The 26,721-nt window shown below is 34.5% G+C and overlaps 1 protein-coding gene across 5 annotated transcripts in view; it reads left to right on the top strand.

Moving 5' to 3' along the window:
• Window positions 1-26,721, top strand: part of Pcdh9 (protocadherin 9) — an 865,561-nt gene that overhangs the window by 550,233 nt on the left and 288,607 nt on the right. For 3 of the 5 annotated variants that reach the window (XM_021181286.2, XM_021181285.2, XM_029469350.2), the window contains one exon: window positions 23,410-23,611. In XM_021181286.2, coding sequence (XP_021036945.1) covers window positions 23,410-23,611 — 202 coding nt within the window. The remainder of the gene's footprint in view (window positions 1-23,409; window positions 23,612-26,721) is intronic. The other 2 variants (XM_021181288.2, XM_021181287.2) reach the window with 1 other exon arrangement.

The following is a 26,721-nucleotide window of genomic DNA, read 5'->3' as shown; positions in this document are numbered from 1 at the left end:
TCAATTGAAAATCACATCCAACATAAATAATGGGAAACCATTTGCATAGGACAGTTGTAGGTTCTCAATGCAGAGGCACATATTACACTCTGCACTTCATCTGTTTCTTCCACAATAAAGACTACAAACTGAGCAACAGAAATCCAGGGGTGACCAAAATGATGCACAACAGGAACGTATCAGATGTCATTTGGCATGCCATCACTCTTGATAAATTAAAAGACTTTGAACAGAAAGACTGAGATTCTAAGTGTAAGTAAGAGGATGCAAAAACAAGGAGAAAGGTGTTGCATTGTCAACCAGAGTCATCAAGAAAGTGGTTAGCATTCCATTTTAACTCTGTGTGTGTGTGTTTATCCACAAAAAGGTCCAAAGATTTATGAATAAGCTACATTATGGAGGCATGAACAAGACAATTTTGCCTATCAGTTGAAAGAGTTTCCTTTTGATGGTTTTGTAAAGAGACTCATAGTGGATATTGAAAGTAGACGAGGGAATTTTACAAATATGCAGGATAAGAAAAACTGATAAAAGTAATGACTAGTTAATAAAAGAGAAATGGAGAGTAGAAAAGAATGCATACAGTAGACCTGTTTAACTATAAAATATTTATAGAAAGCCTGTCTCTGGAAGCCTATTGGCATGACAGAGTTAACTGGCTGAATCATAGCTAAAAGGCACTCTTTCTTGATTTTTTTAGAGGGATTTGACCACAGAAAATCAAGTACAATGTTCCCAAACTTGATTGGGAATCAAAATTGCTTGAATAGATTTTGAACTCTCCTTCATATTTAGTAATAGAACATTGAGTGTTTTATTTTTAATAATTTTGGACACAGCGATAAGCCATTCATAAAGGACCTAAAAGTTGCTGAATGTAGGAAAACTACATTTATTAAAACGTTCAGTTTTCCCTTAGGTTAAAATAAGTTACTAATACAGTCTTTACCTATGCTATTTTTATGCTATGTTAATGAAAATCAAATAAACCAATGCCTTATTTCTCTATATCTTGACACAGATGCAAGGATGAACTCTAAACACAATAATTATATGTGCATGCATACATTATTTAGAATAAAATTTCAATAAAATAAATCTTGAGCAAAATTAGCACCCTTTTACCAATTTGTTATTGGATTATGTTTGGTTTATGATTATAGAGGTATGCTATGTATTTTTATGTGGCTAACAGGCCAGTGAGCCCCATCCCACAGTTGTCAGCCTGGATGGCTTCAGTATGTCCCACTAGGAGAATTATAGTTGAAAGTCTGTGGTTCTTTTTTTATCTTGCTCCAAGCTCCATGGTGCTCAGCCAACCAAGAAGCTCCAATTGCCTTCAAAGATGACTCTTCACTCGAATGAGCACTGTGGGGTGCAGAGTTAGAGGAGAGTCTGGCCTCAAGTAAGAAGATTTAACATATGCCTCATTTTAGATCAGATCCTATCTAAACAGGATTCTCTGAAATCTTAAGGCATGTGCACATCTCTGATTTCCAAGAGTACAGAAACCGGGGTGAACTTTATATATAAAAGAAACAAGATAAAGATGTAAGGAGTGTTAACAGGGCCAGCATGTCAGTTACTTACACAGAAATTAAACAGCCATGAAACAACTCTTGGAAAAAATGGAATTAACATTTGAAAAGATAGCCCACTTTCTTATGTTAGCTAAGATGCTTCCGTGTTTGTTCTAACTTGTGTGTTTATTCCTTCAGTTTCTGGGTGTCACTCACTACCACAATGGTAATATATTCTCTATTTCCCCAAGGCCTTCTAAGGCAGTATTAATTCAGTGGCATTTTTCTCTTATGCTGTCAGGTTCTGACCAGATGTTTTTTTGTTTTTTTTGTTTGTTTTGTTTTTTTTTCTTGTGACATTTGGAAGGATCCTGCTGTCTTCAGAGCTGCAAAGCAATATCTGAAGAAGTTTCTTTTATTTATTTATTTTTTATTTATTGCTTTAATAAAAATGCACCTTTTCAAATGTAACTTTTTAATATCCTGAGACACTAACTTTTCAGTAACATAAGTGAAACATATTAGAAATTATAAAGTATAACAAGAAAATGGCATTTGGTACAACAAGCTATTCAGGGATAAGACATTTTTTTCTTCTAGGATTATGTTCCTGTAAATTCTTTAGGCTATTATTTTCCTATCAGAAAACTAATTTTCATTGTTATAAAAATTGAAAAAAATATGATATTAATTTTTCATGTACCACCACAAATATAGCACAGGTATATATTTAACTTTATTCTCTAGGTAAATACTTGTACTCTATGGTTCAACTATAGTCTAGGATGAAACTATTTCTTTTCAGGATTGAATCTGCTACTAATCATCTTTCTCACAGTTCAAGTTCACAACAAATGCCCAAGTATTATAGAACTAAAGCATGTATACCGGACCTCCCTATTTCCACCCATTTAACACAGAGTTGTTTTGATACAAACATCAGAAGAGACCACATACAAAGCTTGTCTTCAACCTATTGGTCTTTTCTTACCACTTCTTCAAATAATCTCAGTCTGACTGCTGTAGATCCTTAAATACTTGGATACACCACTCTGCAGTGAATCAGACTAGAAAGATAAAATGGAGGTAGGGGTGGGGTGTTAAATGGTTGGATATTTAGATCTCATTTTCTATATTGCTTTTGAATAAGGTATTTCAATATTTTTATTTTATTGTTGTTGTTGTTTTCTATATCCTTAACATTTTCTCTCAGAGTTCCCAGCTTCCCATAAGCAATCAGTTCCTGATACTTCCCATCACTATTTTCTAACACACATACACTTGCACACATGCATGCAGGCATACAATGTATAAACTCACACATGCTCATGCACACACAGAAATATTTTTCACCATGTCACATTAAATACACAAATGTGGGAATGTAATTGTGAACAGATTTCCACACTAAATTCCCACATGAAAATGAGACTAAATATTTTTAAGATTGACTTGGATTATTACATCCCAAAGACAGTGCATGTTAACTATGTCCAAAAGCATTAGAACCCAGTACCTTATGATTCAGTGTATAAAACAATCACAAATGCGTTTTCCCCAAAGATATTACACTCCGCACTATTCCAAGCCTTGAAGTCTGTCAGAGTTGTGCTCTGCAGGGAAGCTTTGTCTCTCCGTGTCCCTTTATGCACCAATGCATGTGTTTATTTGGATTATGTAAAATCTAACTGTATCTGCATGTGAAGAAAACTGTGAGCAAGTTTTGTCACTCTTTTTCTCTAATGTTTCCATTTCAGTTGGCAGCAAATTATGGCCTATGACTTGGCTCCACCATGCTTTCATGGTCTAACCCAAATAAACAAGGGCAAACCTCAGGGGAGCTCTCAGTGGTGAGCAATTTTAATTAGCAAAGGATCCTGAAGCTGCACATTCAAAACAAAATATTACTCAGCAAACAATATTGGTGCCACCAGGAAAGGTGGTGTTCACAGCTTGTGAAAGTGCAGGAAGCTTTAGGGAAGAGCTGGTGAGGGGTAATGAGAAGTGTCACTTAAAGTTAGTTCCTGGATCTAAGATCAAAGTGAAGGACACTCATCATCTCGCACAGGCACTCGAATCAAAGTGTCAAGCTACAGAGTTATCTCAATTCTGCCTTTTCTAAGAGGAAAAGAAAAAGGTTCACTTAGAACGAATTATTTCTCTAAGAAATAAGATTCCTCATCTGTAAATACTCAGGCACTAAAGGAAATGGAAAACAGAGAAGTAATTAGGATTCTAGCGAAAATCAGATTGTAGCCTCAAAGAGCATGACTTATGGAATTTTTATTTTTAGTCATAAGTTCACCTGGCTGAATTTTGATTGGCTTTTACTTATATACTCACTAACATTTTAAATCATTCATTTCTTCCTTCCTTCCTTTGTTTCTTTGTTTCTTTCTTTCTTTCTTCCTCTTTTTTTTGCATTTCTTTGGTCATTTATAATTCTTTACAAATAACACATTGCAAAATAACTAACGATAACTATCTAAACTAAGTAGGATTAATAAATAAGTGTATTTCTGGCTAACAACCCTGAAATATTTGCTGTGAAACACTTATAAAAGAGCAACTCCACCTAAGTATAAGAAAGAAAGGAAAATATTGCACAGTCTCTCCTGTCCTGGTGTAACAGAATACCTGAGGCAGGATAACTTATTAACAAAGAGAGCAAGGGAGAGACTTATGTGTTACCATACCTGAAGGCTGGGAAGTCTAAGATCAAAAGGCTCATGGTAAGAGAGTTCTTGCTGAGCCATCCCATGGTGAAAAGAAGAAGAGCAGGAACGTTCAACAGAGCACATATGATTTAGCAGATTCTAGTCATTCCTTATAATCATTAATTCATCCATGACAGTGGAGGCCACATGCCCCAAACTTCTTGACTGTCCTCAATCCTCAGTATAGCTGCACTGAAGGATAAATTTGTTACAATCTTTTTCTGTTCGCTGTCAAGAAACATCATTAGACATTAGACAGCAATGATCATTTTTTTCTTTCAAAGAGGTTTTTCACATGAATGCATTGAATATTTAAAGCTGGTCATATGGCTAGATTAATAACTATAATCAAGTAGTTAAGTCCATTGTCCAAAGGTTAATTTCCTCTTTATACTGCATCCTTAGATCACTTTGTATAAATGTTGACTCAGAAGGTACCTCAGGAGAAGAAGTGTCAGAAAATCAAAGTCTCAGCTCATGTGCTATAAATAGGCAAGACAACTCTTTCTCTACACGTAGTGAGCATTCATATACAATAAATATCCTCTCTCTCCCTGGAAAACCTACTGTTCTCTAATGGTTCTCTTTGTTAAGTATTCTTTATATAATATAAGCCTCAATGAAAGATGATTCATGTAATTGTATGCTGTGGTATTATGGTGGTGAGTAACCATGTTTCCTATTCACAAAGAAAAGCTAAGTGACTAGGTTGGAGCCTAGGATTCACCTGGCTAAAAGTGTCAGAGATATTTAAATATCTATTTTCAGGCAGTATATTTAGGATCCACCCACAAGTAACATTTTGACATCTTCTACAGTGTACCATAAACTGGGTAGTTATTCATTATACTCCAGTAACTTTTGGCAACTAGCCTACTTATTTCTACATAAAAATATACCAAAACCCACATACACAGTCCACATCAGCTCACCCGCCTTTCTGAAAAGACACACTGCACTTTGATCCTTGAATACTTGGAATTAGGCTGAGAGCAGAAAATAGAGAAACAAAAAGAGCTAATGTTATAGGGGTGGGGAAAATAGCAATAGAAGTATTAAAATAAAAGTGTGTGTGTGTGGGGGGGGGTTAGGGAAATGAAGCAGTATTCATGCACCTTAGAGCTAAGGGAGAAAATTGAGACATGCTACCAGATAGTCAAAGCTCTTTCTTTACAAATATAGTAATACATATGAGCATAGAGGGAGAACGTCCAAACGACTGCATGTGATTACCAAGGTGACTAAAAGCCTGTTCTCAAAGTTATTATTCTACACCACATTCTAACGTGGAACCATGCTCCCCGCAAAGCACGACATGCAGAGACTTATCATTGAGTCTGGCAGCTCTGACTGTGTTGTGCCTTGATTTGGATGGTTAGTGTATGCACAACTCTAACCACTGGGACTAAAATTCTATGACTTGATCAATAGCTATTGAACACTGTACTAATACTAGGAATATATTTAACAGTAAAACAAACATGAGCCTGTCAAGGTAGTGCTAACAAACTAGTAGAAAAGTATGCAATTTATCATTGCACAGACTATTTATTATCTTTTTATGTTGTACAGATTTTTTTGCAATTTTTCTACTCTGGATGATAATTTTAATTTTCTTGTTTTGTAAATGTAGAGTCTGCATGCTTATAACAACAAGAAATGACTTGGAAACCCAGACAATTGGTAGTACAAATCAGAGCTCCTGATTTGTTACTGAAACCATAGTGTAATACCTCCTTTGCTGTAAAGAAATTTAATATTACAATGGATTTTTATGAATATGATATTAAGAATAAGATTCCTAATGAAGTGGGAAGAACCCAGTATTTTTTAAAATGTTATTACAAATATTCTTGTTTATTAGTATACTAGTATTTTGCCAGAATAGGGAAGTCAAAGTTTTTAAGTAAATGGCATCATTATTTAAAAAAACATTAAGTAAGTACATTGGTAAGCTACAGCATAATGCTTTCTGGTCATGTTGATTACATGACATACCCCGAGTCAAGAATGTATGTATTTCCAATGAAATGCTATGAATAAACAAATAGCTATTTAACTCAATTTCATGAGACTTAATGATTTAGGCCTTTTAAGTGTGAAAGTAATTCATGTTAATGATATAGAAAAAAGATAAGAATGATTAGTATACATATACACATTTGTGTATGCATTGAGGATGGGCAAGAAAATAAAAATTAAATTAACCAATAAATGATAATGACTAAACATCACCTTAGGATAGCTTATTCTGTGTAGTCTAAGCAATGGTCTGTAACCAATGAATAAATAATCTTTAAATACTAAATGGACCTCATAAGCTAAACTAAATGTGTTTTTATTTCAACCATGGAAATTGGAATAAATATAAGAAGTACATAGACATTAAGTATATATTAAAGCAATAGTGGCTTGTTTCTCCTGTTACTCATTACTTTTCAGTGAGAAGAGAGTTTTATTTCTAACTGTGGAGTGTGCTATTGATACCATTCAAACAATTTACAGAATGTGCTGTTTGTTTTTAATAAAAATATGATGGCAAATAATCAGAACAAACTCAAGCCACTGAAAAGAATGTAATGAAATCTATCCAAGGGGAGGAATCTTCGATAGATTTCCTATTTTATGGAATGTCTTAGTTAGGGTTATTATTGCTGTAGTAAAACAGCATAATAAAAAGCAATTTGGGAAGGGTTTATTTCTGCTTATAGTTCATAGTCCATCATGCAGAGAAATCGGAGCAGGAATTTAAGTCAGAATCTTGGAGGAGGATTTAAAAAGAAAAAGCCATGGAGGGATGCTACTTCCTGGCTTGATCTTAATGACTTGCTGAGCCTGCCTTCTTATACCATCCAGAACCATCAACTATAGTCTGGGTCCTCCACAATCAATAACTAGTTAAGGAAAAGCACTATAGAATTGCCCACAGGACAATGTTGTAAGGGCATTTTCTCACTGGATACTTCTTCATCCCATACTTGTTTATCTTGGGTAAAGTCAAGATAAAACTAGCCAACACACGTAACAGTTGGAATCTTTGTCATCAGGCTTATAACTAATATCATACTAGATAAGTACTCCCAGCACAACAATGATACTTAGTGGTCAAACCATGCCTTAAGTATAGCATTCCTCCACCAACATGACCAGCTATTACAACACATATTTCAAGTGTTCTTGGGATATAAGTCACCCAAGCCTACCCTATTATGTGCACACATATGCATAGGTACCGGATTCCAAAGGGATTTTGAATTACTAGATTTCAAATTTTTACTAGAATGCTTCAGAGTGATAAAAATTTGTGTAAATTTCACATGTGGGATCAGAAATCACACAAATGTTATTCTGGTACAATCGCCCCTGTGATGTAATTTGGGTCATCAAGGACTACGTGGTGCCCGCCAGTCTCTGTGTTCCTCTCCATTTGGCATCCTTCCTGAAATGCTTCAGCTCCCAGCTTTGAGAGAATCCCTTAAGACTGAGTGACTTTGCGTGTAGATGGCCACATGCCAGGTGCCTTCCTTTCATTTGTATTAGCCCTTCGAAAGAAAACAACAGATGTTGTGGTGGCTCAGGAAGAGCTGTTTGCACAAGGAGAAGCCAAAGGAGAGTTCATTGGAATCTGAAGTGATACACACAGGGGATCTCAGCCTTCCAGAACTTGTTTGGAGCCGAGATAGAATAGAAACTCGAGTAACTTTCGTGTGTAACACTTTTAGATTCATCGATCTCTATCTACCTTCTTCTGAACCCTGAGGCATCTTAATGAATTCTAAAATGGATTGCCTGGTAGTCCAGGCAAACAAGCATAATTCAATTGCACACAGGGTTTTGCTTGAGGAAGCTCATAGCTGATGCACTCTTGATTTTGTTCTTGCTCTGACTTGCTATTGAGTTGGAAAAGCTAGCTCTGCTTTGTCTTATTCTTTAAATATTCAAATGTTCTTGTTTGTCTGAGTTCAAGCACAAAAAAACAAAAACAAAAACAAAACAAACAAACAATAAAAACAAAAAACCAAAAAACAAAACAAAAAAAGCAGCAGCAAGTGTCTTGGAAATCTCTCAGCAAATGATCAAATCTGCCATTTATTGGACTCCTTCTGATCCAAGAGCTTTCAGCAGCATACATAATGATCATCAAAAATTAGACTGGCAATTTAATATATATTTCTTTACTTCTTGTCCTATTAAATTGTGGATGAATTTTTCTAAAAGTATTCATTCTTTGAAGATCTATTCAAAGAGAATGCTGGAGGGAAATGAAAATTCCCCCACAAATGTTCTGGAAGACTGTCCGCACCATTAAATGAATGAAAAAGAACATTTCTAGCAATGACTTCTGTGGTACAAGACTGACATTATGTCAGTTATTAAAGGGAGGAAACATCCATTACCTTTCAGAGGAAATCTGTAGAATTCATATTTTCTTTAGGAGAGTACAAAGCACCTAACCAAATTTGTTTTTTAAAGAGTATCCCTAATGCAAGGAACAGGGAGCATTTCTAATTATAATGTAATTTCAGACTCCTCTGATTTTCTTTTAATTCTACTGAATATGGAAATTTGAAGTCTTCTCCTTTAATTAACTAAGTTTGCTAACTTTGGGATGGACTGGCTTCTAACTGCTAAGCTTTACTAGCACTGTGTGAGAGTAGTTGGTCAGTGGGACCCTTACCACTGCGCTTCTGTGCACCTCTGGCTTTGTTAAATAACAGGCCCCAGCATGGAAATGGCCTGCTGATAAGCACTTTGCGTTGATTTTTACTGCTTCCTTCTCTTCCTTTCCCTTTAAAAACCTTTCATTTGTTTTGCCAACATGCCTGCATTTTTGGCACACCTGCTTTCTTCCTTAGACAGTGTTAGTTCTCTCTGAATCAATTGCGAGCAGCTTGCAACCAAATGCCTGATTAAAAAGTTAGCAGACCTTGAGTGCAATTACTTCAGCTCTATAGCACTCAGGCATTAAACCCGGTGTTAATTGTTTCCCATTTTTGTAACGATCCTTATAATAGGATAAAAACAGAAGAGATCATTTCTTGCAGTTAAAGCAGCAGAAAATGAAGACATTCATTCTGATTAATCATTGTAATATGAAATTAAATGCAATTAGGAGTAAATACATTTGAGAATGTTTTTGGATTCTAGCAGAAGCCATCATCTCTGGTCTGTCAAAATATCTATAAATTATTATTGCAGCAAGTTGTGATGTATGGAAATGGTTTATGTAAGAAATAACCATTATAATGAATTTTAGAATTTTGTTATTGTTCCTGAGATGTGCTATCTCTAAGACTTGTCAAAAATATATATTTGCAATGTATTGTGTCTTAAATTTTTCTACACTGTAAGTTTCATAATCAATTTGCTAAGTATTCTATAGAATTATTATTCTATAAAGAGAGTCAAGAAGCATATATGAAAATAATATTAACAGTATCTCATTGTTGAAAACAATACTTGAACAGTGAAACCAAATTATAAGAAGGGAGGACATGAAGTCCTACCCCTAGTTCTCTCATGCCTAGTTATCCTACCCCTTGCTGGAAAGCAAGTTACAACTGTTTGCTACTAGGTTAATGGGCTACCAGAATAGAGACAATATTCTCTCTCTCTCTCTCTCTCTCTCTCTCTCTCTCTCTGTGTGTGTGTGTGTGTGTGTGTGTGTGTGTCTTTCTCTCTCTCTTCCCCTCTCTCTTTCTCTCTTTCCTCCTCCTCCTCCTCTTCTTCTTTTCTTCTTCTTTTCTTCTTCTTCTTCTTCTTCTTCTTCTTCTTCTTCTTCTTCTTCTTCTTCTTCTTCTTCTTCTTCTTCTTCCTCTTCCTCTTCCTCTTCTTCTTCTGATACAGCCTCTGGTAGATAAATAATGCTCCAGTGGAAGAACACACATCCAGGATAAATAGGCAGAATGAACTAGAATTGATAGTTGTAAAAAACAACAACAACAAAAAAAAAAACTGATAGCTCTGTGGATACTGTGGCTAGAGAAGGGAGGTCGATCTGGGAGGAGTTAAAGGAGGGGCTATATAAGATCAAAGCACACTTATTCAAAACATGAATAAAATTTAATAATAATTTTTTCATATGAGAATAAAGAATTTTTCTATTTCACATCTTGCATATTTTAGCCGACTTTATTGTATCCATGATCAAGAAATTAAGGGCATCATCTCTCACAGTTTGCTCACTGCGTTGAGCTGCTGCTTTAACTGCCAGATTCAGACTATAATTCTGAATTTTCTCTTACTATACTATTTTCATCTGTTGTAGATGCAATAAAGTTCTCAGGGAAGACATTCTATGGAGTAACTCAACATTCTAAATGGCTTTTACAATGAGAATAATTAAAACAGTTTAGCTGATTCGTATGTATATAGAGTCCATTTCATTTTATTTAAATGTGATTTAAAAAAAAATTAAAGTCAAGTGGATCTGCTTTTATATTTTTCATATGCAAATCAGAACTATTTTCAGTAGTTTTGCTTGAGTTACAATGTCTGTTTTATATGTTTTTAATAATTAAGGAAAATAGATGGTTTTATTTTGACATTGTCATGATGATAAATGTTGTGGGCATGAAATTTTTTGCATGTTTTTATTTAACCCACATTTTGAGTATCATCACACTGTAGTGTATTGTAACTGTCTCTATCTTTGTAATTTTCTCTTCCCAAATAAGATTGGTGCCAATTTCTTCATGTGAGGTTTAATAATAATTCAGATACAATAAAGTTGTCAACTTTCTTAGGATATCCCAGAAGAATCAATGAGTATACCTGAATATTGTAATTAAGCACCCAGAATTATTAACCATAAACAGTAAAGATCTTTACATGTTTTTGATTTAAAGGTATTCAGGTTGATACAGAAAACATAAAATGATCTTCAGCAGTTAGGACTTATTTTTCATTAACATACATAATCTTGAAAACTACCTTTATTGGAGATATAGTTTAATTTTATGAAAGAGAACATAAAAATTCTATAATTCTGATCTAAAATCATTATTGAATACATTTTTGCAAAAAATATAAACCATTAGCATTATTTATTCTAACAATCCAGTGTAATCTTGGTACTCATACATTATTGGCCATTTTCTTTATTTGAAGAGTTTTCTATGAAGCTTGAATATCTCTGTATCAAGCATTAAGTTCTGTGGTACTGGAAGCTTTTCCTTCATAGCTTCAACTACATGTGTAATTACTTGTTCCATTTCATTTAACTTCCTGGACTAAAGCCGATGAGTGGAATGACTGCTTCTCAGTATCACAAAGAGTCCCTGAGAGAAAGCAGGATAATGTTTTAGTTGAGTAACTGAATTAAGAATGCTAGAAAAGCTCTTGACTTATCCTGAACCCTCTCCTCTTGTCCATGTAAGAAAGAAACACATGTACCACAAGATGGAGTTTTGGTCATCAATAAGCTTTATGAATATAATCAATCCTGAAATTTTCTGTCACACACACACACACACACACACACACACACACTGATTGGAGCAGGCAGTAGAAAAATTATATATATATATATATATATATATATATATATATATATATATATATATATTCATTCTAGGTATATACAGGCAAGATCTGAAAGGAAACTTTTAAGTTTACAAGGTCCATAATAGTTATGAAGCCAAAAACCTTCAGCTTTGATTGATGCTTTATGGTTCCTTGAGATTGATGTTCATTGGCATTAAGACTCTTTAACAAATCAACAATAAAAGAAAGAAACAATCAAGTAGATGTTCTTATACACTTAAAAGCAGCATCCTTTATGAGAAGAGATAGTGAGTTAGACAGTGCTAGGCAAACCTTTTAGTTCTGTTATCTGTGCATGCGGCTGGAAAAGCTCAGACAGGTTCTGCAATTGGGATCTGATGCCCAACAGATGATAGATAGATCCAAGGGTGCAGCTGATCCTGACAAACTTCCAAGATGACAAGATGCAAGACAGAGATATTGACCCTGATCATGGATAAATATGTGTGTGTGTGTGTGTGTGTGTGTGTACACATGCATGCATATATGGTAGTTTTATTATGTCCATGTTAATGTATGAATGTAAGCATGCATGTATGTATCTATATGTGTATGTACACATGTAAATATACATACACACAATATATATATTGGAAATGTATAAGATGAATTAAGTAGAAACACTTCATAAAATAAGGACATAAAGAAAAAAGAAATGTTACTTAGCTATATTTTGTGCTAAGCTCTTAAGATAAATGTCGTGTGAGTGCAACATTAATGAAAATTATGAAGTACAAAATCCATCAAAATAAGGCACATTGTTATTTTAAAAAGACATATTGCTAGATTGATGTAAGTAAAACATTCAGTTACATACAGTTGATAGAAGTGTATTGACTGTCTTATTAGGTCAGTACTAGCTGACTTACTCTGAGCTAACTCCAATACCTACTCATAGGAAGTGTCCTATGACCATGATGGTTGTTTCTATACATTTTGGTGCACATGTCTATGCTTAGACTCACTACTCCTTAGCATTATGCTAGAGATGTCTACAGCATTCAGTGGAAAACATGCTGTACAAGTTTGTAACGTTCGAGCAGGAGGCTGTACCACACTGTGTATGAATGCTGTAGGTTGCACTACTTGCTTTGTAAAGTACATGGACTGTGTTTGAATGAGGATAAATTACCTAGGAAAAAGTTATTAATTTGTATTATTACAATCATGGAACACATGACTTTATATTAAGAATCATTCTAATTCAGATTTTACAGACAATCTGATGATATCGTTTCAGAGATATCTGCTCAGGGGAGGATGAAAACGGAAGTAATTTTCTCCTGGATATACCTGGGAACAGAATAATGCAATTAGAAAACAAATTAAAGTAGAATTTTTATGTAGAACTTTGTAAATTAGAATATAAGTAACCTAAACGCCTTTGATCCTTAGTTGTAAACTTACTTCCCACTTCAGGAGTACCTAATTTCTCTTTTATGGATGCCACCCTGCCAAATTTCTAAAAAATTATACATATAAGATGTATGCAATGATGGGGTCGTAAGATCATATCCTTGAGCTAAAAATACACTTTTTTCTATCACAGTCTCTTAGGAACTGTTATTGATGCACTGACATGTTTGTTCAGTTATCACTCAAACTGCAGGTCTGATGCAAGTTTCATAGATTTCCATATCTATGAAAGTTTAGTACACAACAAAATGTCTTGCCTAGTATTTTCTGTGTGTTTTATCAGTCTATGAAGGCTGAAATATGATGCTTCTCCAGACATTAAGTGCTCTGATCTATTCCAGGAAAGGTAACTCCTTAATTCCCAAAGTGCCATCATCTATTTATCTCTCTTCTTCCATCTGTCAGACTAGGATATGAACTAGATCCGAAGTATGCCAATGGCTTGTGCTGTAAGATCAAGAATTGACAAATGGGGCCTCATAAAATTGCAAATCTTCTGTAAGGCAAAGGACACTGTCAATAAGACAAAAAGGCAACCAACAGATTGGGGAAAGATTTTTACCAATCCCAGAAGACTTCTTGATCCTTCGGTTATTATAATCTTTCAATCTTCTTTTCCATGTTATTTCCCGATTCTTAAGAGCAAGAGTTGTACTGTATATGGATCTATTGGGTCCAGGCTTCCCATATTTTTGCCCTCTGCACTGTGCCCAGTTGTCTTTTTTGTAAAGTTGTCCATATGCTGTGAAATGAAGCTTGTTTTATGAGGACTGAGAGCTTCACTTATCTCTGTTATAAAGATAACATGGTAGAATATAAATCTACATTTCTTTTCCTGATTACTGTTCATTGTCTTACAAATTCAACTAATTTAAAAAAAGGTTTTACATGCATACAATCTCAACACATGTTTGAATTCTGTACTTATGTTCAGGGAAACAAATTATCCCCAGTCCACAAATAACTGAGATTGGAGACTCAGTAATGTTTTCAAAGGGAAGATTAAAAAGCCACAGGGCAAGAAGCGATTATCACTGAGATGTAGGAGTGATTTTGTTTCAAATATCAGGCTCAAAGTCACAGTGATGTCTGCAGTAAGAGTAGGATTTTTTTTCTTTTTGAAAGAAAGTCCAGCTACTTAGACTGTTTAGAACAAAGACTATTCAACCCAAGAGAAATGATACAAGATCTTATTCATGTGTATTCCAACTACCTCATTGTCTCTTTTTTGAAGATCATTATAAGGGCTCTGATTCTAGCAGACTTGTGGATACGACATATTTTACAGGGTGCAGGAGATTTAAAACATAATTCCTCCAGCTTATAGGACACCTCTATTTGATAGCACACCTATTAATACTTACTAAACATTTCAGAAATATTTATATGATATTTCCATATCTGAAAGTTATTGTTCAATATATATAGGTTGGAAAGTTTGCTGTAGAAGCTTTCTCAGATTTCCAGTTTTAACCCTCTTGTGAAGTCTGTGACCATTCATCTGATCCTATTCAACCTTCAGCGTTATTGCTAAACTTATGATCCAAAAAGAGCATTCCTCCGTTCTCACTAAGAAAAGGTTGAGGTTGATCTTTATTTAAGCACCAAAAGCTATGAATTTAGAGGAATATTATCCTTGAAAATCTCCTTTGTTCTCAACTACAGTTAATGCTATATGTCCTTAAAGAATTAGGGATATGAATTCTATAATGATAGACAACTATAATTTTAATGCCCAATATTATTGTAACCTATACTGTATATGTTATTATTGTTCACAAGAACAAAAAACAACGCCCATATATTTTTAAATATTGAGAAATAAAAAACAGTGTCTGGGGAGAGGAATCATCCATAAAATAACTGCTGAGCAAGCACATGGATATATATGAGTTTGAAGTCCCAGAATCAAACAAACAAACAAAAAAGCCAGTCATAGTTATGGTGGTGTTTGTGCGATGTAAGAACTGGAAGAGGTTGTGGAATCCTGAAAATCCTTGGCCAGGCAATATCAACTATCTTCAGGCATGAATAATAGTGCCTTTAAAGAATGTTCACATGGATACAAACACATATGCAAACATATGCATGTTCATGTGCTAACACAGCTATACAAATAAGAAACTATACCTCACACAACACAACATCCACTCCAAAACTTAAACATAAAATATATTCAGTTGATTAAGAGCAAAGATATCAAACCCTAACAATGTCTCAAATAATATTATACAGGCTTTCAAGACATGGCGAATTTTCAATTTTTCATCTCTTGCTCTACTACTATGATTAAACTAATATTACTAACTGTACAGTACTTAGAAGAATGTTATAAAATCTGTATTCTCTTAAATTTCTTAAATAAAGACTTCTTGTAATTTTAAGATATCAAATATACAAGATAAACTCTAAACTCTATGAAGTATTATTTCCTAAACAATAACTGGACTCTATTTTTTTACTTTTGTTTTTTATCTTTTATAAAAAAGACTCTGCCTTGAAAAAGGAAGGAAAGTGATGGAGGGAAATGGACATCTGCCCTTAGCCACCACATGCATGAATGAACATGGAAACAGCCAGCTATGTGTCATGTTACTTTAAACTTTACAACTCTGAGGCAATATTAATGTAACCTGTATGCATCAGAATATGCCTTTATGTTTGCCTGTACTCAATAGGGGATTTTAGATTCTATATCATCAGTCGTAAATATTTATCTTATTAATGATGTCAGATACATTTTTAAAAATTTTACGCTTTAAGAATGAGAAAATATCATGTTCCCAGACATAGCAAGGGATGAGTTGTGTCTGTTTATATAAGAGTTGGAATGTAACTTTTATAGCATATAATGATTTATTTACAAACACACACACAGACATGCAACAGGATTGTTTTGGAAAAATATTATTTTCCTGATTTAAATTAAAATCTACAAGCACAATATGAGCTGTTCCTGTTCTTTAAAACCAACATTCAAATTTAAACAATATTTAAATGAGATCTTTCAAAAATGCATAAGTTCAGAGTTGCTTGTGTTTCCAGAGATGTGATTTTTCCTAATACTTGTATAAAGATCAAATAAAGTAGATGGTAGCCTCTTAGCAATGCTAGCATGTAACATGTAGTGTTTATTCTTTGCCTGCCAATATCTATCTCTGTTTCTTCCTCCAGACTGATCTTTCACTTACCAATTTATATTTATTTTATCCCATAGTCCATATCTACCAGTATTTTGTCACTTATTAGTGAATCTAGGATTAGATGACATTCCAATAATTACATGAGCACATAAAACTGTTTGCTATGGTCTTGATAGCCAAGGACAACATTCCCATGTGTTCTTCATTTCTTCTTCCTATGAACTTTTACTAGAGCAGCCATAGAAGCACCGGGGAGAGAGATTCAGGATTAGGTGAACAGTGTTACTCTTGGGTCCTCTCTGTTTATGGTTGGTTTTATATCTGGATCTTTACTTACTTTTTGTGCACTGTACTTGCTATCTCTTGTTTCTAAGAGACTTACAAAACACACACACATACACACACAAGCATTATGAGCAAGATTAAGGTCATTGGTTTTTCTCTTTGATCCTTTGCTAAATCAATTCTTATTCAGCTGCTTCCTTGAGCCATAGGCTGGCTAGTCAGGTATACTCTGGGAATTCTTGTTGTCCAAGGTCAGACAGGTGCACATTACATTAAATAGTGACAGTAAAAAGAAACTTCTGTTTCTTCAACAACTCTAAAAGGCTCTTAATGTTCTTTCTACTACAATAGCATGATATATTTAATAAAATATAGTTCAAATATTTAAACAAAATATTTCCTGATGGAGATCACCACATTTGTTATAGAAATAATAATTTATAAGACCTTCTGAACAATATTAATGTGAATTAATAGCAATTTTTCAAGGCTTTGTATAGGAATTGTATATTTTTTTCATTTTTTCATGATTCCCTAATATGGTATGTCTTCAGATGGGTTAAATCTGTTTTGGGGCTTAAATGTAATTATGACCTTGAAATTATTCTGAACATACAAGGAATAAAATACTCTGTGCATATGTGTGTATAGTTACACACATACAGTTGTTTATATTCCCCTATGTGGCTTCCATGGCTTGAAGACCTAGCTTATAATGTATTATGGAGCTATAACGTAAAAGCATGCTTTGAGTAGAGACATGCTCTACAATGAGGTTAAAATTTTATTTTTTACTGATAATTATTATTGAGGTTGATTCTACAGAAATGCATTTGGTCTCTTGTTTATATTACAGAATTTAGCTAAAATGAGTTCTCAGATACTAGACACAAATCAGACTCAAATTCCTTTTTCAGGACTGACATTTCAGACACATATATTTCAGAAAGTTATCCTTACCCAAAGAAGCATCTCCTCCCAGTACTTAATTCCATATATGTTTACTTTAATAACAGTCATAATTTAGTATAATTTCTAATTAAATTGCTGCAATTATCTTGTATGCTGATTTTGTAAATATGATGAGGGGTAGCCTACTTTGTCACATGGGTTTGTTTACCAGTAAGTAAAATTGGAAAGGACTCTTGCTGAGTTGTTTTTTTTTCCACATTTCTGTACATATAATTTATAGATGTGAAAAAATCTTGTAGATTCACGAACAGCTGCTCTAGTTTAATTCAGTCATTTTATATTTTGAATGCTCTGATAAAATACTACATTCCTACTGGGCAGCATTTAACTGTGAGAAATAGGTTAAGGCCATTTCAGATAGCAAGAATTAAAGAATATAAGAAACAGTGTGACCCACAATGTGAATTGTTTAATCATTTCTCTTTGTGTTGACCCTGGGGGAGCATGAAGGGTGGGGTCACATTCCCTGATTCAGGGGTGAAATCAGTTTAAAACTTTTTTTTTTCCTTTTCTGTACCATCCCACAAGAGAAAACTTGGTAAAAGCCAGATTTTTGTTTTATTTTGTTCAAAATATTTAAATCCAAAAATCAAGTCTACATACTTAAAGAACCTTCTAGTTTCTTGGGTTCTCAAAATATATCAAATAGGTTTGAAGATAAATTTACCTACATTTCTGTCACTAGATTAAAATCAAATAGGAATAAAGTTCAAAGTACTGTAAAAGTGCTGCTATGGGCAATTTACATTAGGGCTTCTATTATTAAAAAACAATCTTAATAGGTATCTAAGACATGCTAAAATGCACATAAAATACACACTTCCTTTCAATAGCTCGTTTTACATTAAGGCATTTACATATAAAATATATCACATTTACATCGGGGAGAGTATCTCACATGCATTTTAAAAGTGTAAAAATGAAACATCTCAATTGTGGAGTCATTTAGAAATAAAAGGTGACGGTGATATCCCCCAAAGAAACAGTGAGTAGCTGCAGCTAGGGCGGTGGTTAAGCGTGCAGCAGATACAATGTAGGGAGTGCCTCACTGCCTCTATCACGACAGCTGTAAGTGACTGCAATCATACACATCCTTAGTTGTATTTATTTGAGTAGGAAAGATTAGTGATCAAAAATTGTTTTTAATTTGCTGAATCATCAGCTTTCCTCTTTGGTTACTGGAATAGTTACACACAGTCACCAAACACAAACCTAGCATTTCCTTTAAAAAAAATACTGAACAATGTCAATGTTAAAGAAGGAGAGGAGACATTAACAGCAGTTCACTGTCCCATTGCTGCCTTTACAAGTGGCCAGAATGATGAGAAAAGGGAGTGGGCCATTCGAAAGTGTTCTCCTGGTGAACTAAAGCATCCCCCTTGCTGGTTTGTCCCATTTCCATTGCCTGAATCAAGTCCAGTTCACTTACATGAACTCAGTAAATTTTTATTATAAGTTCATAAAACGTGGAGTGTCTACCTTTGACATCTTGCCCCGTACTTATTATCTCTTCAATGATTCTTCAATGTGCTTATTACCTAAGTCTTAGTTTTTAAAAAGTTTTAAATGGCATATAAAAAGAAGTTTTGGGGACTTGCAATGAAACTAGACTATGCTAACACTTCTTGTTACTCTTCAATTTCATATTTATTATTGTTGTCATCAATTCACAATATGCTTAAATTTCAATCTGTCAAATATATGGATTATTATGGCAGAAACTCGGAAAATGCCTCTCCTTATGATACAGTATTGCTTATAAATAAGCCCTTAATAGTTCTGATTAAAGAACAGTAAGCTTCTAAAAAATTACAGTAAATGCTCCCTTTCCTTGGACTGATTTTTCTTCAAGTCTGTATGTATAGTTTGAAAGAATTAGAATGGGATTCCATCTAAAAAGGGCATAGTTCGTAGTCCAATAAGCCTTAAGTACAAGTGGGGACACAGATTAGGAAAACCTTTAATTATGTGATAGTTTTTAGAAAACTCTGGGATTCAGTGATTTCTTCACCATACTTTCCATAGCGGTGGGGATATGTTCTTGTAGATAATAGGCACTCACGAATTAATCATTAAATGAATAAATTAATTAGTAGCTAAAAGACTCTTCTGCATAAAACTGGATATTGTGAATTCCACTCTAGTTTTTGACAGTAAAGAGAATCACCTTATCTTATTTTTTAAGATTTAAAAAAATGTAATTGATAAGAATAGACTATTAAATCTTTAAGTAATTTCCAGATTAAAAATAAGCCTAAATTCTTCATATGTGAACCTATCTAATGTAAATACTTTTAACACAGAGTAGGACGTTAATTTAACTTGCCATTTTCAAATAATAAAATGAATCATAAAATAATTCTGTGGTTTAAATATTTACTTTATCATTACTAGTGGGATCCTTTTGAATGATATTTTTTAAACAAATTTGTGATAATGGAGACATTTAAAACCATAGCCTGTAGTGGTTTTCATAAAATATACATTAAGAACCCTCTTTGAATATTGATCACATTAATTTATACCTTTCAAATGTTAGTGTAAAGAGTCCATGTACTACCCTGTACTAGAATCAAATTTGTGAAACTCTAGACTTCTATATGTTCCTCACTTTTAACTACAGAGCTTTGTCTAAAGTGCAAGTTCTTTTCAAACAATAGGGTCTGAAGCAACATCTGTGACAAAAGCTACATTTTCTGCTTTTCATATGAAAATTTTAATGCTTAATGTTAGTGAATGGAAGCAAATACTTTTTGACTAATCGTGACAAATTCATTCATTATACACACACACACACACACGCACACACACACACACATATGAAGATAAACTACTACAACTTCCTTTTATCGTGTATGTATATAATACTTCTATTATGCAGCAGAAACTCTTTTTATTTGCGACTTTCTGATCTTACAATGCTGTATGGGCCAGGCAATATTTTCTCATGTTTTCTTGCCAGAGATAGACTAACCTCTTTCTGAGCCAGAGCAAACGATCTAGCACGGGAGTTAAAGTACATATGATCACTTGCTCTACACTCAGACAACACTTACATATCCTGGACATCTCTCAGAGAGCAAGACAGGAATGGGGCTGCTCACTGCCAAAATCAGGCTTAAACCTTCTCTACTCCAGAGAGACAAAGGTCCTGTCATGATAAAGCCAGTTAGGCTTCTGCTTTCCTCCAGAGAACTGGCCTCTCAGACATCATGTGACAGGCAGTCTGCTGACCTAGCAGATAGTCTTGGAAGTCCTCTGACCCAGCTGAAGCCCGTCCTTCCTTGTCTGTTCCCCTCCTTTCCCACTGACTAGATTTATATAAGCAATCCCCATCATTTCCCTAACCTAGCTGCCTCAGAACCAGTCTCTGGTCATTTAGACCTGCCATTCTCACCACCACTGCAATGGGTATGTTTGATTATTTTTATTCAGTCCATTGCAGCCACTTACCAATTCTTAGTATCCATCCTGTCCCTCCACAGACTGAAAAATACTGCACAGTTCTGGCAATAATTTTTAGACATATTTGTGTCAGGTTAATTAATAAATATGAATTATGATATCATTCTTATTTACAGTATTTCATTGAAATTTTAAAAACTACATCTTTATTTTTCTATTCTCATTCATAGCATTTAAATATCATAACTATACTATAATGTCAAAAATAAAAAATATTTAAAATATATAGTGTAACATATGAAAGATAGAGTCTACCAAGTTCATTATAATACTTTTAGAAGAAAATATTTCACTCATTATTCTTAATAATATTTCTAATATATACTAGATACTTAATATACAAATACACATATATCCATATTGTAAGAACTGCTAAAATAAGAGATAACTACTGTTACATATTTTGAGAAATATTGCGTGGAGAAAAATACTATAACTAAAGCAGCATTATATTTTTCTTTCATATGTATTAAATGTAATTTCATTTTCTATGAAATAAAGGACCCTTGATGGTGTATGCAGTATTTAAAACTTTTCAGAGGACAATGTGACTTGTCCTTAGCTTTCTCCTGGATAGAAATCTTAGAAATCATTGCTGACCATCATATATAACGGCCAATGAGCTCAATGCCCTTGATATTCACTTCATCCATAAAAGATCATAGCAGATGTAGAACATATTGAAGTATGAACTTAGGGGAACTTTTTCCTTGACAGTTAAATGTCAAGTGAGAGGAAACACAACAGTAAACACGGTAGCATAACCTTTGTTTCAGGAGGGCTGGTGCCTGTCTGATGTTGCTATCTGTGTCCACCTTGCTTTGCCATCACAGGACTCACATTGGCATACAAGACAACCTTCAGAAGGGGAATGAATGATGCTAAACCAAGAGTTTCGTGTAAAGGGAAAATGTGCGACATGAGACACAATTAGTACCATTTATGATTATAGTTTATGGGATGTTGGTGTCAGTTCATTAAAAATGTACTGAACTATCAACTCATTTCACATAGGCCATTGAACAGCAATAAAGTAGCATCAGCTATTCTCCAGGATGACTTTTAGCTGGATTTGAACCAGTGACTCATAGAAAATAGGCTGTGTTGTATTGTCAGTCTATAAAGGCATTTTATAGAGTTGCATTACATCTGCCTACTGAATTTGCTTCTAGCGGCATGCCTGCTTCTTTGAATATACTCTGTAAATTATCGCCTGAAAAACACAAATATTAAATGCTGGGAGATGGTTTTATTATACACCATCTATTCGAATTTTATCTGTTTCTATGTATTAGTAATGTCATTTAATCTCTATAAAAGTAATCATGTGTAGCATCATACTGGAAGGTCTTTTGGCTGTGAAAGAATGGAAATTATTTTCAGTACTATAGTATTCATTTACCAACATATGTAATTCCCTACAGATTACATTTTCACCCCCACATAGCTGCACGTATTTTTATATCTCATGTATTACATCAACCCAAAGCACATTGACCGTGAAAACTGAACTCTGGTCCATGCTAGAACGCAGACTTTTGTTGTACTAAAGCACTGACTTTCACTGAAGTAACTATAAGCACATCTTAGCTCATTACGTGGTTCATATATGCAATGCATGCCAAGGCACTATGCTAAATACATCTCTACTGCAATGTCTTTAAAAGAGGCTCGGCATAAAACCCGAACCAGTGAGCGAATATAGCTCATGAACCACTCCCTGACTCTGTTTTCAAGTTTTGAATAAAGTGATTTCCTTCAATATATATCAATATCAACTTAACATACCTTTATTATGTGTAGTAACAATTTTAATTAATTTTTTCCATGTCTAGCTTTAATGAAACATAAACTCGTTCTTGTTTGATGCTACTTTATTATTATCGTTATATTTCATAATTTAAAGGGCAAACTGAGAAGTAAGTCTATACAACACAACTGTACTCCATTGCAAGTCTCTCAGAAGGAGAGGGCCTCAAAAATAAACAATCATCTACTCAATTCTGTGAAACAAATGAGTCCATGCATTTGGTATTTGGGAATTCCCTATAATTTCATGAGTCCAAGTATGCGCCTTTATTTTTCTTAAATTTTCCCCAAGGTTTTACATTAGTTTTATGCCCTCCCATTATTAAAGGTATGCATTTGTTTTGGTAACTTGCCAGTTGTCCATTACCTAGTAAATGCAAGTGAAAAACGCTGGCTCTTTATTCCTAGCCTTGCATACTTTGACTTTATACTATATCATTTATGTGCTGTAATATTTGAATCTGTGTTCTGCTGCGCATGAGCCTGGTGCCAGGGAGAAGCCAGTGTTAACTGCGTGTCCTGTGGTCTTCTTTGTAGTCTCAGCGCCGTGTTACCTTTCACCTCCCGGATGGCTCCCAGGAAAGCTGCAGTGACAGTGGTCTGGGAGACCACGAGCCGGTGGGTAGTGGAACCCTGATCTCACACCCTCTTCCTCTGGTTCAGCCACAGGACGAATTCTACGACCAGGCCTCTCCGGACAAGAGGACCGAAGCAGACGGCAACTCCGACCCCAATTCTGGTGAGTCCTCTTCCTGTCTTCTTAGCTTGCTGCTGTTCCAGTTGAGCTGTGTGCTGCTGAAACTTGTTTAAATGGTCAGTCACCCTGTTCTGCCAGTGAGGGACAATGGGCTATACCTGCTATAATTAATGCTATACGTCTTGATGTAAATGTAGTGTGATGTATTTGCTATGTTGACCCTTGAAATGGTGTGATATTCTTTTTAGTTTATGAGCCATTAAAGTGATTTTCAAATGTTCATATATATATATATATATATATATATATATATATATATATATATATCTGAAAGAATATTTTTGTTTAAGTATAATCTGGTGTCAAAAGGGTTACAGAATAAGCAGTTAAGATTGATAAAATACAGATCATTAGACTATTGTGGATGATATGTAATAGAAATAGAAATATGTTTTTGTGTGTCTGTGCATACATATATTTGTCTGTGTCATTTTGCGTGCTATCTTCTAAAGGACTATTTACACAGAATAAAGACTATTGAATGTGATGTGAATCCGTCTGAGAAAAAAAAGGAGATAATTCTTTCATAAATTTTTATTCATGTTTTGTGTTTTGAATAATTGAGTTTTGCATAAGTAGGTTGAAAGGAATGTATCTGGGCTAAACCCTACATCATCCAAGGAGCCACATCCGACCTTGGAAATTCTCAAATATTCCCTTTAAAGCAGGGCAGAATTCTCATCCTGTGGCTCTCAATGCCTTTGGCAAACCTGGATATCCAAAAATATATACATGACAATTCATAACCACAGCAATGTTATGCTTCTTTAAGGAGCAACAGGATATTTGTATTGTTGGTGGGTCACTAAAAGACAAGGAACTGTATTAATGGGTCACAACATTGGGAATGTCGAGAACTACTGCTTTAAAGGGACTTCTGCCTGTCAAGGAGATCTTGAGCTAGGACAGCGTTGTTATTGAGCAATATTTTTTTTAAGAACATGTAAACAAACAAAATATCCTTGGTGACAAGGTAACTTTAAAAAGCAATGAAAATTATAATACTCCTTCCAGAATAATGAAAATGATTTCTATTTTTAAGAAAAAATATCCTTTTTTTTCATGGTGGTAGAATGCCCTTGGAGGGTTCTGGGCAGGAATATTAGACATATCTTTGTATGCCCCCCCCCACACACACACTTTTTGTTTATTTAGTGAAAAGAAATACTGAGTAAGCACAGCAAGAGGGCGTCCTAACCAGAACAAGAACATCAAATGACAAAGAGCACACACATTCAAAACAGACAACTTGTCCTGCTCTTTAACCTGCTTCACATCGGTTCGCTAGAGGAGGAAGTGAAGTTAAGCTGGCTTTCCCATGAATCTCAAGCTCTTTAGCACCTTCTGCTTCAGACATTACTGTGCCTCTGGCATTTCTGTGAAGTAGGAATATCTAGAGGAGGTCACACGCTCAGACAGGCTTTCTTAACAAGTTCCCTTCTGGTAATTCAGCTTTCGCGTTCACTTACTTCTACAGTTTTGAGCCTGTCTGGGCAGAGAGGTCTGTGTTAGTACTTCCTTCTCTCACACTGTCCCACCTAAACCGGACCACTGCCTATGCAGGGATCTCATCAGGCTCTTTTTCACTAACAACTGCTAAATGTGGGCAGTTACATCAGATCTCACTGCAGACATTTCCCTTTATTCCAGGAAATCATTTAGAAGTAAATCCCATGTCATCATTTTCAATGTCTGTGTCTCGTCTGCATGAGCAAAACATTAAGCACATTTTTATATCAAATATTGAGAGGTAAAAGTCTCAAAACCGTATTTCTCAAAGTGAGCTTGAGAGAGCTGGATAATTCTTTATTTTCTACGGATTTCCTGGCATGTTAGCTTTACTAACTGATGATTCTAGATTATCTCATTGAGTAACATTTTCCAAGGAATTGTATGGAGGTGATGTCGATAGGTAGAGCTTATGATAGCTCCATTCAAACAGTTTTCATAGTCTACAATTTTCTCTAACTAGCACTAAGCTAAGTATTTTCAGTGTAATTTTTGACCACATTGTCTACGAGTGTTTGGATGCTCTTGCCTTTGAGTATGATTCAAAATAGCCACAGAAATACAACCATTAAATATCCTGGCACACACCTGTACAAGTTCTCCATAGACTGGCAAATGTATTTTACCCAAGAGTCTGTAAAGTTGGAGAAATACATTAAATTCCAGGTAAAGGACTTAGACATGCCTAAAAGTATCATCAATTTCCTTTTAGCTAGAATAATGAAATCCTTTAGAATCACACACAGTATGACAGAGGGCAGTGAGTTTAATCACTGGGTTTTAGAAAATGATGAACATCTGGGTAATTTTCTACTTAACTAATTGAATTAGAAATTTAAAAATATTCATCTAAAAGGAAAAGGTGGCTTTTAGGATATATTAACTAGGTGAACAAGATGATAGTTATTTTCTATTTTCATTGTCAGAGAATTATCTGTCTGTGGTCATTCAGGGTAAAGTGAGAAGTACCAAAGTACAGGTAAATTTAACGAAAATATAATACATTTCATCACCATTATAGAAAAATACATATGTACAAATTAGCATGATAGTTGTCTTTTCGTCCTACAAGCAATAACATATTACTACAGATAGACTGAACCAAAGTAAAAAGCTTTAATTTTCTTTTTTTTAAATATTTTTTATTACGTATTTTCCTCAATTACATTTCCAATGCTATCCCAAAAGTCCCCCATACCCTCCCCTCCACTTCCCTACCCACCCATTCCCATTTTTTTGGCCCTGGCGTTCCCCTGTACTGGGGCAATCCTTCCTTAAATATACATTTCAAACAAATTGTGGTCCATGTTTTACAATATGAATGCTTTATAAGAAACATTGCTATAAATAATTATGGATAACATTTATTTTTATTTCATTTACACTTTTTTTTCTTCGCTGAACTTGTATACTTGGTAATATGAGAAGAAATCATTATATAAGTTTAGAGAAGAAAAATGATCTATAAGAAATTTGTGTGCTACTGATAGTTGGTGAATTGATTTAGGAAAAAGTGGACTGGATGCCTTTTTAGACTGGAGGTTTTTTGTCACTATTTTGATATATTCTCCCAAATCTTCCAA

This window comes from Mus caroli, unplaced genomic scaffold (genome assembly GCF_978045245.1).
Source record: "Mus caroli unplaced genomic scaffold, Mus_caroli_1 scaffold_12, whole genome shotgun sequence".
Taxonomy (NCBI): Eukaryota; Metazoa; Chordata; class Mammalia; order Rodentia; family Muridae; genus Mus; species Mus caroli.
The sequence above is the reverse complement of the archived record's forward strand: the minus strand, read 5'-3'. Positions and strand labels throughout refer to the sequence as shown.